At 41.3% G+C, this 17,297-nt stretch overlaps 1 protein-coding gene across 1 annotated transcript in view; it reads left to right on the top strand.

Moving 5' to 3' along the window:
- Positions 1–17,297, top strand: part of PGBD5 (piggyBac transposable element derived 5) — a 202,604-nt gene that overhangs the window by 131,955 nt on the left and 53,352 nt on the right. Inside the window, exon 4 of the mRNA XM_075862644.1 lies at positions 10,884–11,064. Coding sequence (XP_075718759.1) covers positions 10,884–11,064 — 181 coding nt within the window. The remainder of the gene's footprint in view (positions 1–10,883; positions 11,065–17,297) is intronic.

The following is a 17,297-nucleotide window of genomic DNA, read 5'->3' as shown; positions in this document are numbered from 1 at the left end:
CAGGCAATCATAAAGTCAGCTCCAGCGGGTAAAAGTCCGGGTCCGGATGGATTCCCGGCATCCTTTTACAAAACCTTTGTTAATAAACTTCTCCCCTATATGACTAAGGTATATAATGCAGTTACAACCTCCGTGCCATTCACTCCGCAAACGTTGGCGGCAACCATCACTGTGATCCCCAAACCAGGGAAAGATCCCTCGGCATGTTCTAACTACCGTCCAATCTCCCTGATAAATGTAGATGTAAAACATTATTCTAAGGCTATTGCTAATAGACTAGCCCCACTCCTACCACGTTGTATTCATGGAGATCAGGCGGGATTTGTTCGACATAGAGAGGCTAGGGATAACACCAATAAAACTACTCTCTTAATCTCCTACGTCCAGAAAAAGTCCTTACCCACATGTTTCATATCGGTTGACGCGGAAAAAGCCGTCGATCGGGTACACTGGGGGTTCCTGAAGTCGGCGTTGACCCAGGTTGGGATCGGCCCCATTATGCTAGATAAGATACTGTCTCTATACCAGACACCTACTGCAAGGGTTAGGGCAAACGGAATACTTTCCACAACATTCTCGATTGCTAACGGCACTAGACAGGGATGCCCCTTGTCACCATTGCTTTATGTCATCACGATGGAGCACTTAGCGGTGGCTATACGTAATTCCCCAGATATAACGGATAGAAATAGGTAGAGATTGTCATAAATTGGCCCTATATGCGGATGATCTCTTGCTCTTCGTGACAAACCCGGTGATCTCCCTACCAGTACTCATTAGAGAATTCGAAGTATTTGGCCAGGTCAGCAACTTTAAAGTAAACTATACGAAAACTGAAGCACTCAACATCTCCTTATCTGCTGAGACACTGGAGCTTTTAAAGTCATCCTTTAATTTTAAATGGCAGGCGAGGTCAATCAAATATTTGGGAGTTCAGATTCCCAGGGATCTGGTGGATCTTTTTACTCTCAATTATCAGCCGTTACTACAAGCCACTCTCAAAAATCTACTTTCATATGATCGAGCGCAGCTCTCATGGTTTGGCCGCATCAATGCAATCAAAATGGACATCCTCCCTCGGTTTTTATATCTGTTTCAGGCTCTCCCAGTATTAGTCCCCGGAACATTTTTTAAGGCATTGAAGAAAGCTTTTCGGAAATTTGTGTGGGGCACATTGAGGCCACGCCTTAATATGAAGTCACTATCCCGTCCAAAACTGAAGGGGGGAGCGGGACTCCCGGACTTGGTCACTTACCATCAGGCCGCAGTACTCGCAAGAGTGGTGGACTGGTTCCATAATGGACCCAAGAAACAATGGGTAGGGATTGAGCAATCTATAGTCGCGCTCTCACTTAGATCACTGCCATGGATTCTTCCTGATTATAGGCCGGCACTTGCGACCCTGCCCTTGCTGACCCAGCACTGCCTCACTCTATGGGACAGACTGATGGTTAGAAAGGGCCTTTCACATAGACCCGGACTCCTTAGCCCGCTGTTTGATAACCCAGAATTTTTACCAGCCGTCAATAAGAAAGAGTTTATGATTTGGTCCTCTTCTGAAAACACGAGATTATGTCAGGTAATGTCGGAGGGGGGGAGGCTCCCTTCTTGGTCCGAGTTGCGAGGAACTTGCCCGGGGAGGAAGCTTTCCTGGATGGAGCATGCCCAATTGTCCACCTTTTTACGCTCGGCGCTACCGGGTGGGATACATATCGGCACTAGCACTGCGTTTGAGTCGTTGTTGCTTCAAACTGAGCCTCCGGATCGGGTGATATCTAACCTGTATACCTTACTTTTAGAGGCCGGTGATGACCAGCCTCCTGCATACGTCAGCACATGGGAGCGAGAACTAGGAGTAGTCCTGTCACAGGCTGAGTGGGATCGAATATTTTTTCTGTCTCACAAAATGCCGGTAGCATGTCAGGCACAGGAAAAAAACGTCAAAATCCTGACTAGATGGTACCGTTGCCCACAGAATCTGAACAGAATGTACCCTGAGGTGTCAGATTTGTGTTGGCGATGCGGGACCGAGACCGGAACAATGTTGCACATCTGGTGGTCATGTCACGTTTTGCAGACCTTCTGGAAAGCGATTTTTGAAATCTATACAGAAGTGGAAGGTACACAGCTGGTACCCACTCCTCAAATTGCTTTGCTATCTCTAATTCCGGGCCCTCTGCCGAGTATTAGAAAGGGGCTGCTAAGGCATTTCTTGACTGCGGCACAAACAGTTATTCCTAGACATTGGAAGTCCACTGTGCCGCCCTCAGTTGTGGAATGGGTAGTGGAGATGGACTCTTTATATCGAATGGAATCTCTGGTTGCAGAGGACAGTGATCGCATTGGTGCGGTTCTTTCTCTGTGGAGTACATGGTCATCCTTCAAATCTGGTCCACACGTTGCTAAATGGCTAGGCGGAACCCCCCCATAGAGGGGTCGGCCAGAAGCAGTCTGCTAAATTGGGGGCTCCTGTCTGGGAGAAGGGAACCTTTTCTTTCTATTTCCGGGTTCTTTCCCTATCTCTCTTCTTCCCTTTCTCCTTCCTCCCTCCTTTAGTGGGAATGGAAGGATAACACACACCTTACACAAAGCTTTAATTATATTTTTATAAAGAAACCTTATCAAATAGAGATAATGCCTATATTCTGAGAAGTGAATTTGGGGGTAAGGTGTGTGGGTAATATGTGGAAACATGTTAACATCTTACCTGAGAGAAATATAGATAATGCAAAATAACATGTATGTATACTGAAATGTTTTTCTTGAGTTTGTTTGCTCTGTACTTGTTGAAATTCTTAATAAAAAATTCAGATTATGAAGAAAAAAAAAAAAAAAAAGGCTAGCCGAACTACAAATCTCCTATTTATTATTATTTCCCGTCAAGCTGCGGCTGGCCTATCATGGGCAAGCGAGAATTTTTGCCTCTCCGGAAGAGGCCAGAGACTGGTCGTGTCATTTACAATGGCGACAGTATCTTTTGTGGGGTTTTTTTTAATTTATTTTTTTCCACTTGTTTTCTCTCTTTTCTCTTATCAGTCCTGTGGAAATGGGCCAGGGAACGAGGGGCCAGAATGGGGAGAGGAGCTGGTGGCCTAGAGATTTGTGATCTGTGGTTTAGTCTAACAGGTCATGAAGGGGGAGGAGAAGGTTGGGGTTTTTGGGGATCAGGGTGGGGTAAAGATCTTCAAATGATAAAGTTATGGGGTAGGTCTCTGCAATATAACATGTCTCTAAGTTGCTCATCCCACTTGATGAATGCAATATCTGTAATATGACCTTCAGTCTGTACTTATTTAAAGAGGCGAGATCAATTATTTAATCTCGCAAGATCACGCTGTAAATGACAGTTTACAGCGAGATCACGCTTGCTGTGCTATAAGTCCCACACAAACGTTACCAAAGTGTCGGTATTGTGAATAGACATCCCGTCCTGGCTGGAGGTGATGTACATTCACCGTCAAGACGCTTCAGTAACGTTAATGTGCGAGTATGTGACAGCACATAGTGAACAACGCAGGATCACTATGTGCTGATTACATGAATGGAGAGAAGTTTATGATGCTGATTGGTCAGCATCATACACTTCTTTACAACGCCCACTTGGTCAAAAATTAAAAACACACCTAGTTGTCTATTAAGAAAGTCATTAGCATACATCTAAAATAGGTCAAAATTTATAGTTTTTCTAAATAAAAACCACTGCTGTAATGTACATTACAGCACCGATCACATTATGTAGAAGATAGGGCACTTATAATGTGGTGACAGAGCCTCTTTAAGCTTTAGATGGTTACAAAAATTGTTACATGGAATGTAAGAGGGCTGGGGGAGGGGGAGCACATGAAAAGATATACTGCTTTTGATGTTATGAATAGACACCTCCCAGTCATAGTTTGCTTGATTGAGACACATTTCTCAGAAGGAAATATTAGTTATGCCAGAAGCAAATGGGCAGAGGAGGAATTGCATTCTGTATATGTTCATAGGAAGATGAAATTGGACATCATAGACTCTGAAGTAGATAAGGAAGGGCAATATGTGTTTCTATGCAGTAGGCTGGATGAGGTATTATGCATCCTTGCTTTGTATATATCCAACCCCCATTCTCTGTAGCACTGGCGGCCGCGAGTCTCACTCACCCGCCAGCTTACCTGTCCTCAGCGCCGGTGTCTCTCTGCCTAGGGACTCAGGCGCACTCTAGTCTCTCATCCCCCGACCGTCTAGCCCAGTACACCCTGGACTTTTTTAGCGAACTCTGCCCTCTTCCTCAGTGCCTGAGCAATGTTAGTTCGAAACCATAGTTAGTCTGCGAAGGTTCCATGTCTAGTTCCCTGAAATCTGTGACCATGACTATATAGTATCTGTTTCCAGTCCGGTGTCCTGAGTCCAGTGTCCAGTATCCGAGTCCAGTGTCCAGTATCCGAGTCCAGTTTCTGTGTCCAGTTCTGCTTCCAATAATCCTGCAGTAATCCGATACCAGCCTGTCATCAAGGTACCATTGACAGGTGACTGTCTGTAAAGGGAAGTGTCCCCATTCAATGGAGATGGAGGGGGGTTATGTGTAGTGTGTATGTATGTGTATATATATATATATATATATATATATAATAGATTCATAGACCTGGTCATAGCAATCTCCTCAAAAGAAGACAATGACAATTAGTCATTGTTCTGATTTGATTAGCAGAGAGTGAGACAGGAGATACTGCCTTTGATCTACTGTCTCTTTACTCTGCAGGGGATGTATCTTGTGATGCACTCGTGTACCACAGGACATCCCCACTGATTAACTTCCCTTCCCCCTCGAGATTCTGGGTGGGGAGCAAAAGATTCCCACTGCTTGCCCCCTCGCCAGGTAATGAGATTCCATGGGGGAGCCATAAACCCATGCATGTGATGTCATACAGAAGTGCACGAGGAGTTTTAAAGGACAAACTGTCCCACACTTCTCTCTCTTGCCACTTGTTCCTGCCTCCCTCAAGATACACCAACTCACCAACTTTGGACCACATGGACCGATAAGTATCCACGTGTATCAACAGCTACACGTAACCCTGTCCGCCTACACACTTAACCCTTACTTCTCCCCCCTAACACAACACTTCCCTGGTCAACCCTTTCCCACCTGCCTGACCTGCATATCCCCTGGTACCTGTACAACCCCTGGTACCTGTTTAACCCTTTCCCGCTATTTACCTGCTGTCCCCTGGTACACAGCAAACCATTCCCCTTGTTAACCCTTTATCCTCCTTATCCTGTGTTAACCCTTTAGTGCACAGGGACAGTTATTGCTAGGAGGAAGTGGGACAGAAACAGTGAGCATGTGTATTGTATTATAACGTAACTTCTATGTATTTTAGTTAGAGCCGGGGGGGGGGGGGTTCTCACAGAAGCAAGCATGAGCGAATGCACTGTATGTTTAGGTAATAGGTAAGTGGGTAGTGGTATAAAGTAGGATGTTACCGTGTTTATACTGTACTACGTATAGTGTGAGTATACTCAATATATATTAATGTGTTATATGTATTGGGGTATACTGATACATATAAAATACACCAAACACAGTACACAGTAACTGATCACAGTATAGTAAGTGTGATTATTGTTGGTAATAAATATTATCTTTATTTACTATACGGTCTTATACGCTTACTTAGTAGCAAAGCAGGTAGACTAACGTTAGTTTAAAGAAAAAGGTAGGGGAACTAGGCATAACCCTAGTGACCCTGATTATAAAGGAGGTAGTAATGGTGGGTGGCACGAGTAGGTGTATCCCACTATTACCCCAGCCCTATTACACTGTTCTATACTTTTCTGGCCAGTAGCTGCTTCGTTACGGCGGTCCAGTGGGTCCACTTTCCCAGTGGACGTGACATTCTCTATAGGGGTATTAAACTGCTTGTTAAAATATATGGAACCAAAAGACTCCTGCCCCATATTAGTGCAGGGAGATTTCATCTGCACCGTCAAGGAACATGGATAGAGTCAGAATAGTAAAGAAGGAGACTGTGAGGGAAATAGGTTCCTCTCCACTTGCAAAGTTTTGTCTAGAAACCAGTTTTGTGGATGTTTGGAGAATGATGTATGGAGAGAAACTAGTCTTTTCCTTCTTTAGTAGAACACATCGAATTATATCTAGGATAGACCTGAGCCCAATGATCAGATCACTCCATTATGTTAGTTGAGGTAAATTTAGGTAAAAGAACGCACCTTAGAAATCCCCTTTTCAGGTTGAACCCACACTGGCTGAATATTTTGCATTATCATGAGAAATGTGTAAGAAATTATCTGCATTTTGGAAGATTAATTTTAACTCTACCCATAGTCATTTTGTGTGGGATTTCTTTAAGGCTTTTATGAGAGGGATCCTGGTTAAAGAGATTGGCCTTCGTAGGAAGGGATTTACTGGAAAATAAATTATTCTACAAAAGCAGTTGCAAGCCGAAAAGAAATTCCTTAACCCCTTAACGCATTATCATGTAACTGTACGTGATAAGGGTTAAGGAGAAGTATAGAGCGCGCTCACAGGCTGAGCGCGCTCCATACGCAGCGGGTGACGGCTGTGTAATACAGCCGACACATCACTGCAACAAGCGGAATCAAAGATCACTTTGATTCCACCTGTTTAACACCTTAAATGCTGCGACGGTGAGCGCCCCCTCAAACACGCCATCGCACCCCCCAGCACGATCGGTCGTTTACAATGGTTGTTATGGCAACATGGGAGCCTAATAAAGGCCCCCAGCCGGCAGGGCTTTAAAGAAGACTGTCAAAATCACGATCTACTGCAATATATCATGCAAGCGATCCAATGATCGCTGCTTCAAGTCCCCTACGGAGACTAATTAAAAAAAAGTAAAGAACAGTTAGACAAAGTTGTTTTTTCTTATGTTCCAAAAAAAAAAAAGTATTAAAAGTTAAAAAAATAAACGCTTTTCACGTTTTTTTTCCCTAAATCAATGTTAAAAAACTAAAAGTTAACATAACCGGTATCACCGCGTCCGTAAAAGTCAGAACTATCACAATATAGTGTTGTTTAACCAGCTCAGTGAATGCTGTAAAAAAATAAAATATATATATATATATATATGTAAATTTGGTATCGCCATAATTGTATCAAGCTCTAGAATAAGGTGAATATGTTGTTTTTACGGCCTGATGGACGCCGTAAAAACTAACCCCCCAAAAATATGCCGTAATCGCTGTTTTTTTGCCCATTTCACCCAACAAATATTTTTTTTTCAGCTTCCCAGTACATTATGCGGTACAATAAATGGTGCCATGAAAAACTACAACTTGTCCCGCAAAAAACAAGCCCTCATATGGCTATATCGACGGAAAAAAAAATAAATATATAGCTTTTGGAAGGTGGGGAGGAAACAACAAAAGTGAAAATCCAAAAACTGGCTGAGGAGGGAAGGGGTTAAGGAACAAACGGAAGTGAGGTGGGAGAAACTGAAGCAGAGTCAGAAAGAACAGGAGCAATTTCTGGCAAAATGAACATAAAATAGGATATTTTTTGCTGGCTAAAACTATTTTAGTGAGGCAGGTACACCAGGTAAACTATTAAAATAAATTATTGGTAGTCAAAGACCCCAAAATAATATTGCTAGTGTTAGAAATAAAATGGAGGAGTTGCTAGATAAAAAGGAAAATATTAGGGGGGGGGAATTTTTTGATAATTTTAAGAAATTGTATGAATCAGCCTCTGGGATATATGATCTCTTTGCGCTCGATCAGTATATTGACCAGATAGGTTTTCCATCCCTTAGTGAAGACGGCAGGGATCTCTTATAAGCGCCCATCACAGTTATGGACCTTAGAGAAGTGCTACAGTCCTTTTTAAGCAATTCTGCCCTGGGGCTGATGGTATGCCCTTTAAAATTTATAGGATATATGGGGACGAGGTCCTCCGACTATTGTTGCAAGAGTTTAGAGTATTTGGGAATTAAAATTGATGGGAGAATAGAGAACTATATAGCCTTAAATATTATCCCATTAATAACTAAAATAGGGGGGAAAATACATGTATGGCTTAATCTTCCACTGTCAATATCAGACAGAATTGCACTTATTAAAATTGTGTTACTTCCACAATTACTGTATGTTCTGATTGCATGTCCAATCTGGATTGATGCCAAATATTTAAATTAATTGAAGTTATCCTGAATGATCTTATCTGGGGTTGAAAACGGGTCAGAATTAAACAAAAATATTTATGGAAAGCGGTACCGGAAGGAGGATTGGCTCTCCCATGGTTTAAAGGTTACTTGTTAGCTGCCAAAATGCTATTTATTATTAATCGGCAGGACTCCCTAGCTTGGAGGCTCCTGGTGAAGATTGCAACGATTTAGTTGGATAGTATATATGTACTGGAGAGTTAAGGAAATCATTGGAATTAGGGGCTGTTCACATATGTCAGTTGTCCCTTTCAGTTTCCCTCTGGTGTGTTGCAGAAAAGCCAGGGGAAACTGATGCTAGAACGAATCCCATAGCTTTCTATGGGATCTGTTCTGGCACATGGGACATAAGTTGTGGTGCCGTATGACGCTGGACGTGTGCAGGAGCCGGATCCAAAAATGTTACCTTCAGCATTTTTGGGTCCGGCTCCCAGGGAAGTCTGGTGCCGTATCCTATCTTAATTCACTGTTAGCCAGGTGCTGATGCATCCACCTTCCGGCAGTACCTGGTGTGGGAAACCCCAGCCAGAACATTGCTGACGCTCTGGCTGTGGAGCAGGAGCGGAAGTTAGTGCCACCCATGCCCCCCCCTGTAGATGGCGCCAGTGTATAGGGCCATATAAGGACAGGGACATCAGGGGATCCCTCTAGGAGCGTAATCCCTGGCCAGTGCATTGGCAATTTATTACCCAGATTCATATTTTTATAAATATCTCACATGTGGCACTAGTGTGCTAATGGATTGAAGCACAGGCCTCAGAAGCAAAGGAGCACCTAGTGGATTTTAGGGCCTTCTTTTTATTAGATTATATTTTAGGCACCATGTCCAGTTTGAAGAGCTCTTGTGATGCCAAAACAAAGGAAACACCACAAAAATACCCCATTTTGGAAACTACACCCCACAAGGAATTTATCTAGCTGTGTAGTGAGCATTTTGACCCCACAAGTGTTTCATAGATTTTATTCGAATTGGGCTGTGAAAATTAAAAATTCATTTTTTACAATAAAACGTAGACTTTTTTCATTTCCACAAGGACTAAAGGATAAAATGCACCTCCTACATTTGTAAAACAATTTCTCCTGAGTACAGCAATATACCATATGTCGTCATAAACGGCTGTTTAGACACACGGCAGGGCACAGAATGGAAGGAGCTCCATTTGGCTTTTGGAGCTCAAATTTTGCTGGAATGGTTTGTGGAGACCATATCGCATTTGCAAAGCCCCTGAGGAGCCAAAGTACTGGAAACCCCCCACAAGTGACCCCACGTTTGAAACTACACCCCTGAAGGAAATTATATAGGGGTATAGTGAGCATTTTCACCCCACAGGTTTTTTGCAGAAATTATTTAAAGTAGGCTGTGAAAATTAAAATGGCTACAGTATGCGATCTGTATGGTATATAGATGTTTATTACATGGAGCGAACTATACCTATATCTTTGATCCTATGATGGTTTTATGCTTTACATACTTTATAATGTTTTAGGGAGAGCACCAGTGAGTCAACATTTATCTATTTTTGGGTAAGCAATTATTTACATATTATGTCAGCTTCTTATCTATAGGAGAGTAACCTACATACTATTGGTATATACTTTTCTGACGTATGCTTTCACTATTTGCTCTATGTTTAAATTACAGAAGACACTTGTCCCTACATTTTACTGTATGTATATATTTTTATGTTGGGCTGTTGCAATTTGTTTGACTGTTCTGAGTCTGGTTAACAACTGTGTGATAAATCGATGAACAATAATAAGAAAATTATACTTTTTCATTACGTTGTGTGTGATGCCACATCTGCTTCAATATAGGTTTGCATTGTTTAAGATGCAAAGTGCAGAGGTTGGAGAACCAAAAATGTCCAGTAGTGCAGGAATGTGCACAATAATAGTTTTTTTTTTAAAATCCCATGTACTACCATTTTTGCTACTAACTACAGCACGGACTATCTGTGTTCCGGTGGCAGCTCATAACTCTGCGGTATGTGAGAGTGCGTCCTTCTAGTTTCAGCTCCTGTCTCCAGAACGGCTGCTAGCACTGTATGATCACATTACATTCTACAGCGTTGGCGGGCGTCCGACCTTTCTGGATACGGGAGCCATGAAGACGAGCAGGACACTTGATCTCCCAAAGGCAGAGTTATAAGCCGCCAGCAGCACAGACTACAGCCAGTGCGTGCTGTAATAACAAGGAACTATGGTAATACAAGTGTATTAGAAAAGCGATTATTGTGTACACTCCTGCACCATCATAGTTTTTCTAAATAATGTCAGTATAATTGGAGGTACGCTTTAAGCTGGCCATAAACATGAGATATCTGACACTCTACTCCCTTATAAACATACATCCTTGGAAGAGGGGGATACGTTGCTGTCAGATACCTCTGTTAGTGTTTATCTCCTAGGGGAACAAAGTATCAACATGCCCGATTTGTTTCACACAATGGCAGACGTCAGAGGTCAGTCCAGATACCCCCATAAACATTAATTATTGGTGTATCCTGCTAACATTAATGTATGGTCAGCTGTTTTTTCCTATTGTGTCCCAATTATGTTTCATGAGTGCCGGTGCTCTGAGGAAATATGATATTACTTTAAAAGATCGTATATATCTTGATTCATTTTATTTACTCATAAATAAATTATTTTTTTTATCTATAGATGCATTATAATTTATTTCTTTTTTGTTTCTTTTTAAAGCTCTTTGTTCATTTAAAGGAAGGAAGTGGTACAGATGGTCTTGACACTCTGAAAAACAAGCCACAACTGCACAGCATAGTAGCTAAGAACTTGTGTCAGAATTCATATGGAAAAAATTACATAATATATACAGGCCCAAGTATCACAAGCCTGAATTTATTTGAAGAATTTGAAAAACAAGGTATGTAACGTTCTAGGCATCTGTTTCATGACCCAAATTTTGAAATATCAATCACTGTATTTAAAATACAAAAGGAAGCGAGTAGTATTTTTTAGTTTATTATAGTCTACCCACAAATGCCTGGATGGTGTTCCCTGGCCCTTAGTTTCCTATGTTTTTTACACAGCGTGGTCAAGATAAGATTATTTTATCATAAACAATTTGGTCAATATAAGGCTTCGTTCACATCTGCGCTAGGGCTCCGTTCCGTCTGAGCTTTCCGTCGGAACGGAGCCCTGACAGACACAAACGAAAAACATAGTTTAACGTTTTCCATCCGTTTTGATCACGTTTTGACGGAATCAATACGTAGTTGACTGCGCTATTTATTCCGTCAAAAGGACGGGACCCTTGCACAACTGAGACAAACGGAAACTATTGGCACCAGATCCGTCACCATTAAAATTAATGGTGACGGAAACCTATGGTTTCCGTTTGTGTCTGTCAGGGCTCCGTTCTGACGGAAAGCTCGGTCGGAACTGAGCCCTAGCGCAGATGTGAACGAAGCCTAAGGTTAATTTATCATGATACAATGGTACATGTCTACATAACATAATGTGGTAAAGATAAGCTTTATTTATTATATACAAAGTGGTTAGTTTAACAGATGGAATTCCTGTCACTCCCTGTCTGTTAACTGACACAATAGAATCAGTAAATTATTAGTTAGGGTTTTCCAATAAGATACGTTGACCATTCTTCATAATGATACATTAGCAAAAATTTTAATTGCTTAATTTTTCCCTATCACCGGGCGACTGCCACATTCAATTGTATCTATGTCTTTAGGACACAGATATAATTGAATACTAGGCTACAGGCCATGTTAGACCTGCAGCCTATAAGGCGCGGGGACAGGATCCCTGCGCAGACCAGCGCAATGACGTCACTGGATAATACTGGCCTACGCAAGGGTCCCGTCTCTGTATTCCAGGCTGGTGAGGAGGCTGTGGAGAAGCTCCGTTTGTCACGGGAACGGGGCTAGGTGAGTACAATTAATTTTTTATGTTGTTTGGTGGGACACTATCTACAAGGGGGTTATGTGGCACTATCTACAAGGGGAGTATGTGGCACTCTACAAGGGGATTATGTGGTCGCTATCTACAAGGGGGTATGTCGCACTATCTACAAGTGGAGTGTGTGTGGCACTATCTACAAGGGGACTGTGTGGCACTATCTACAAGGGGACTGTGTGTGGCACTATCTACAAGGGGACTGTGTGTGGCACTATATTTAACCCCTTCCCTCTTTGGCCACTTTTGACCTTCCTGACAGAGCCTCATTTTTCAAATCTGACATGTTTCACTTTATGTGGTAATAACTCCGGAATGCTTTTACCTATCCAAGCGATTCTGAGATTGTTTTCTCGTGACACATTGGACTTTATGTTACTGGCAAAATTTGCCCGATACATTCAGTATTTAATTGTGAAAAACACCAAAATGTAGCGAAAAATTGCAAAAATTAGCATTTTTCTCAATTTAAATGTATCTGCTTGTAAGACAGGCAGTTATACCACACAAAAATGTTGCTAACTAACATCCCCCATATGTCTACTTTATATTGGCATCGTATTTTGATCATCATTTTATTTTTCTAGGACGTTACAAGGCTTAGAACTTTAGCAGCAATTTCTCACATTTTCAAGAAAATGTCAAAATGCTATTTTTACAGCGACCAGTTTAGTTGTGAAGTGGCTTTAAGGTCCTTAGATTTTAGAAACCCCCAATAAGTCACCCCATTTTAAAAACTGCACCCATCAAAGTATTCAAAACAGCATTTAGAAAGTTTCTTAACCCTTTAGACGTTGCGCAGGAATTAAGGCAAAGTAGAGGTGAAATTTACAAAGTTCATTATTTTTTTCCAGAAATTCATTTTGAATCCATTTTTTTTGTACCACGGAATGTTTTACCAGAGAAATGCAACTCAATATTTATTGCCCAGGTTCTGCAGTTTTAGGAAATATCCCACATATGGCCCTAGTGCGCTAATGGACTGAAGCACCGGCCTCAGAAGCAAAGGAACACCTAGTGGATTTTGGGCCTCCTTTTTATTAGAATATATTTTAGGCTCCATATCCGCTTTGAACAGGTCTAGTGGAACTAAAACAGTGGAAACCCCCCAAAAGTGACTCCATTTTGGAAACTACACCCCTCGAGGAATTTATCTAGGGGTATAGTGAGCATTTTGAACAGCCAGTTTTTTTGCAAAAATTTTTGGAACTAGGCCATGAAAATGAAAATCTACATTTTTTCAAATAAAATGTAGGTTTAGCTAATTTTTTTTCATTTCCAAAAGAACTAAAGTAGAAAAAGCACCACAACATTTGTAGAGCAATTTCTCCCGAGTAAAACAGTACCCCACATGTGGTAATAAACGATTGTTTGGACACACAGCAGGGCTTAGAATGGAAAGTGCGCCATTTGGCTCTTGGAGCTCAAATTTAGCAGGAATGGTTTGCGGAGGCCATGTCGCATTTGCAAAGCCCCTGAGGTGACAAAACAGTGGAAACCCCTAACAAGTGACCCCATTTTGGAAACTATACCCCTCGAGGAATTTATCTAGGGGTGTAGCAAGCATTTTGACCGGCCAGTTTTTTTGCAAAAATTTTTGGAACTAGGTCATGAAAATGAAAATCTACATTTTTTCAAATAAAATGTAGGTTTAGCTAATTTTTTTTCATTTCCAAGAGAACTAAAGTAGAAAAAGCACAACAACATTTGTAGAGCAATTTCTCCCGAGTAAAACAATACCCCACATGTGGTAATAAACGGCTGTTTGGACACACGGCAGGGCTTAGAAGGGAAAGAGCGCCATTTGGCTCTTGGAGCTCAAATTTAGCAGGAATGGTTTGCGGAGGCCATGTCACATTTGCAAAGCCCCTGAGGGGACAAAACAGTGGAAACCCCCAACAAGTGACCCCATTTTGGAAACTATACCCCTTGAGGAAATTATCTAGGGGTATAGTGAGCATTTTGACCCCACAGGTTTTTTGAAGAAATTATTGCAAGTAGGCTGTGAAAATGAAAATCTAAATTTTTTCAAATAAAATGTAGGTTTAGTTAATTTTTTTTCATTTCCACAAGGACTAAGGGAGAAAAAGCACCATAAAATTTGTAAAGCAATTTCTCCCGAGTAAAACAATACCCCACATGTGGTAATAAACGGCTGTTTGGACACACGGCGAGGCTGAGAAGGGAAAGAGCGCCATTTGGCTTTTGGAACTCAAATTTAGCAGGAATGGTTTGCGGAGGCCATGTCGCATTTGCAAAGCTCCTGAGGGGACAAAACAGTGGAAACCCCCAACAAGTGACCCCATTTTGGAAACTACACCCCATGAGGAAATTATCTAGGGGTGTAGCAAGCATTTTGACCAGCCAGTTTTTTTACAGAACTTATTGTAAGTAGGCCGTAAAAATGAAAATCTACATTTTTTCAAAGAAAATGTAGGTTTAGGTATTTTTTTTTCATTTCCACAAGGACTGAAGGAGAAAAAGCACCGCAACATTTGTAAAGCAACTTCTCCCGAGTAAAACAATACCCCACATGTGGACACACGGTAGGGCTCAGAATGGAAGGAGCACCATTTGGATTTTGGAATGGTTTCTGGGTGTCATGTCATATTTGCTGAGCCCCTGTAGTACTAGTACAGTGGAAACACCCCAAAAGTGACTCCATTTGGGAAACTGCACCCCTGAGGAATCATCTAGGGGTATAGTGAAAATTTTGATCCCAAAGGTTTTTTGCTGAATTAATTAGAATTAAGCCATGAAAATGAAAAATAATTTTTTTTTTCAAACAAGATGTCGTTTTAGATGCACATTTTTCATTTTTGCAAGGAATAGAGAAGAAAAAGCACCCCAACATTTGTAAAGTAATTTCTCCCGAGTACAGTAACGCCCCATATGTGGTTATAATCGGCTGTTTACATATATGGGAGCATTCAGAAGAAAAGGAGCGGTATTTATCTTTCGGAGCGTAGATTTTGCTGCAATGGTTTGCGGACGCCATGTTGCATTTGCAAAACCACTGATGTACCAAACAAAAGTGACCCCGTTTTAGAAACTACACCCCTAAAGGCATTTATCAAGGGATGTAGTGAGAATTTAGACTCCACAGGTGTTTTTCAGAAATGAATACGCAGTGGATTGTGCAAAGTGAAAATTGCAATTTCTCCACTGATCTGCCCATTCACCGCACAAGATGTTGTGCCCCTAGAGAATCTTACCCCATAAATTGTTAAGCGGGTTCTCCCGTGTATGGTAATGCCTTACTTGTGGCCATAAATTGCTGTTTGGGCACACTGTAGGGCTAAGAAGGGAAAGACCGCCATTTTGAGCATGGATTTTGCTTGGTAATAGTTCTGTTTGGGGTTTTGCTGGTATTTCCGTTTATAATGTGGTGGCATATGTAATCTGTGCGGAGTATATCAGGGGTATATGTAATCTGTGCGGAGTATATCAGGGCATAATAAGAGGGTATAATAATGGGGTAAATAATACAATTATCCATAGATGTGTGTTACGCTGTGAAGCGATCCATTATGCGCAGGCCGGTGTCACACTGATAAACGGTTTTCTTTCTTATCCCCCTTTTGTAACACTCTTTACACTGCACCTTTTGGGGACTTTTTCTCCTTCGTAGTTTGGGAAATATTACTGGGAAAGTTTTGCGCTGGTATAATACGGGCACCCTCGCTTCCAGCGGATGTCCCTTCCCTTTCCTAGTTCCTAAATCCTGGGGCCCTGAAACTGAAGGAATGTTCCCCTCAGGCCTGCGCATTGAGATGTTTTTCATCACCGCATTACTAGTGCCGTAACTTTTTTGTTTTTCAGTTGATTGAGCGGTGTGTGGGCTTGTTTTTTGCGAGACGGGTTGTAGATTTTATTGGTATCATTTTAGAACACATACGACTTTTTGATCACTTTTTATTTCATTTTTTGGTAAAGGAAATTACCAAAAACAAGCAATTCTGGAATAGTTTTTTATTGTTTTTTTTATCGGCATCTACAGTGCGCCCTAAGTTACATGTTAGCTTTATTCTGCGGGTCGATACGATTACGGCGATACCAAATTTATATAGTTTTTTTTATGTATTGCAGCTTTTGCACAATAAAATCACTTTTTTTATAAAATCATTTGTTTTCTGTGTCGACATTCTAAGACCCATAACTTTATTATTTTTGCGTGCACAAAGCGGTGTCAGGGATTATTTTTTGCGGGATGGATTGTCGTTTTTATTAGTACTATTTTGGAGTAAATGTGACTTTTTGATCACTTTTTATAGCATTTTTTGGAAGGAGATGTGACCTAAAAACAAAGATTCTGGCGTTGTTTTTCATGTTTTTTTTTTACGGCGTTCACCATGCGGGATAAATTACATAATTGTTTTGTAGTTTGGGTCGTTACGTACGCGGCGATACCAAATTTATATATTTTTTTTTATGTATTGCGGCTTTTGCACAATAAAATCACTTTTTTTATAAAATCATTTGTTTTCTGTGTCGCCATATTCTAAGACCGAGAACTTTTTTATTTTTGCGTGCACGAAACGGTGTCAGGGATTATTTTTTGCGGGACGGATTGTCATTTTTTATTAGTACTATTTTGGAGTAAATGTGACTTTTTGATCACTTTTTATAGCATTTTTTGGAAGGAGACGTGACCTAAAAACAAAGATTCTGGCGCTGTTTTTCATGTTTTTTTTTTACCGCGTTCACCGTGCGGGATAAATTACATAATAGTTTTGTAGTTTGGGTCGTTACGGACGCGGCGATACCAATTATGTATAGTTTTTTTTATTTTTACGGTTTTTCCCATAATAAAAGACTTACTATGGGAAAAAAGTCAGTTTAGCTTTATTTTTATTTGAAATGTGTGTGTTTTTATTGTTTTACCACATTTTTATTAACTTTTCTTTACATTTTTTACTTGTCCCACTAGGGGACATGAGGGCCTGATGCCCCGATCGCTACTCTAATACACTGCACTACATACGTAGTGCAGTGTATTAGCGCTGTCAGTTATTCACTGACAGCAAGCCTATGAGGACACGCCGCAGGCGGGTCCTCATCGGCTCCCGTACAAGGCAGACTCGGACGCCATTTTCTGGCGTCCGATTGCCACAGCAACCCAGCGATTGCATCACTGGGTTGCCGATCGGGTGAAAACCTATTGAGCGCAGCATCTGAGGG

Source organism: Rhinoderma darwinii, chromosome 4, assembly GCF_050947455.1.
Source record: "Rhinoderma darwinii isolate aRhiDar2 chromosome 4, aRhiDar2.hap1, whole genome shotgun sequence".
Lineage (NCBI taxonomy): Eukaryota > Metazoa > Chordata > Amphibia > Anura > Rhinodermatidae > Rhinoderma > Rhinoderma darwinii.
This window is presented reverse-complemented; position numbering and strand designations above follow the sequence as displayed.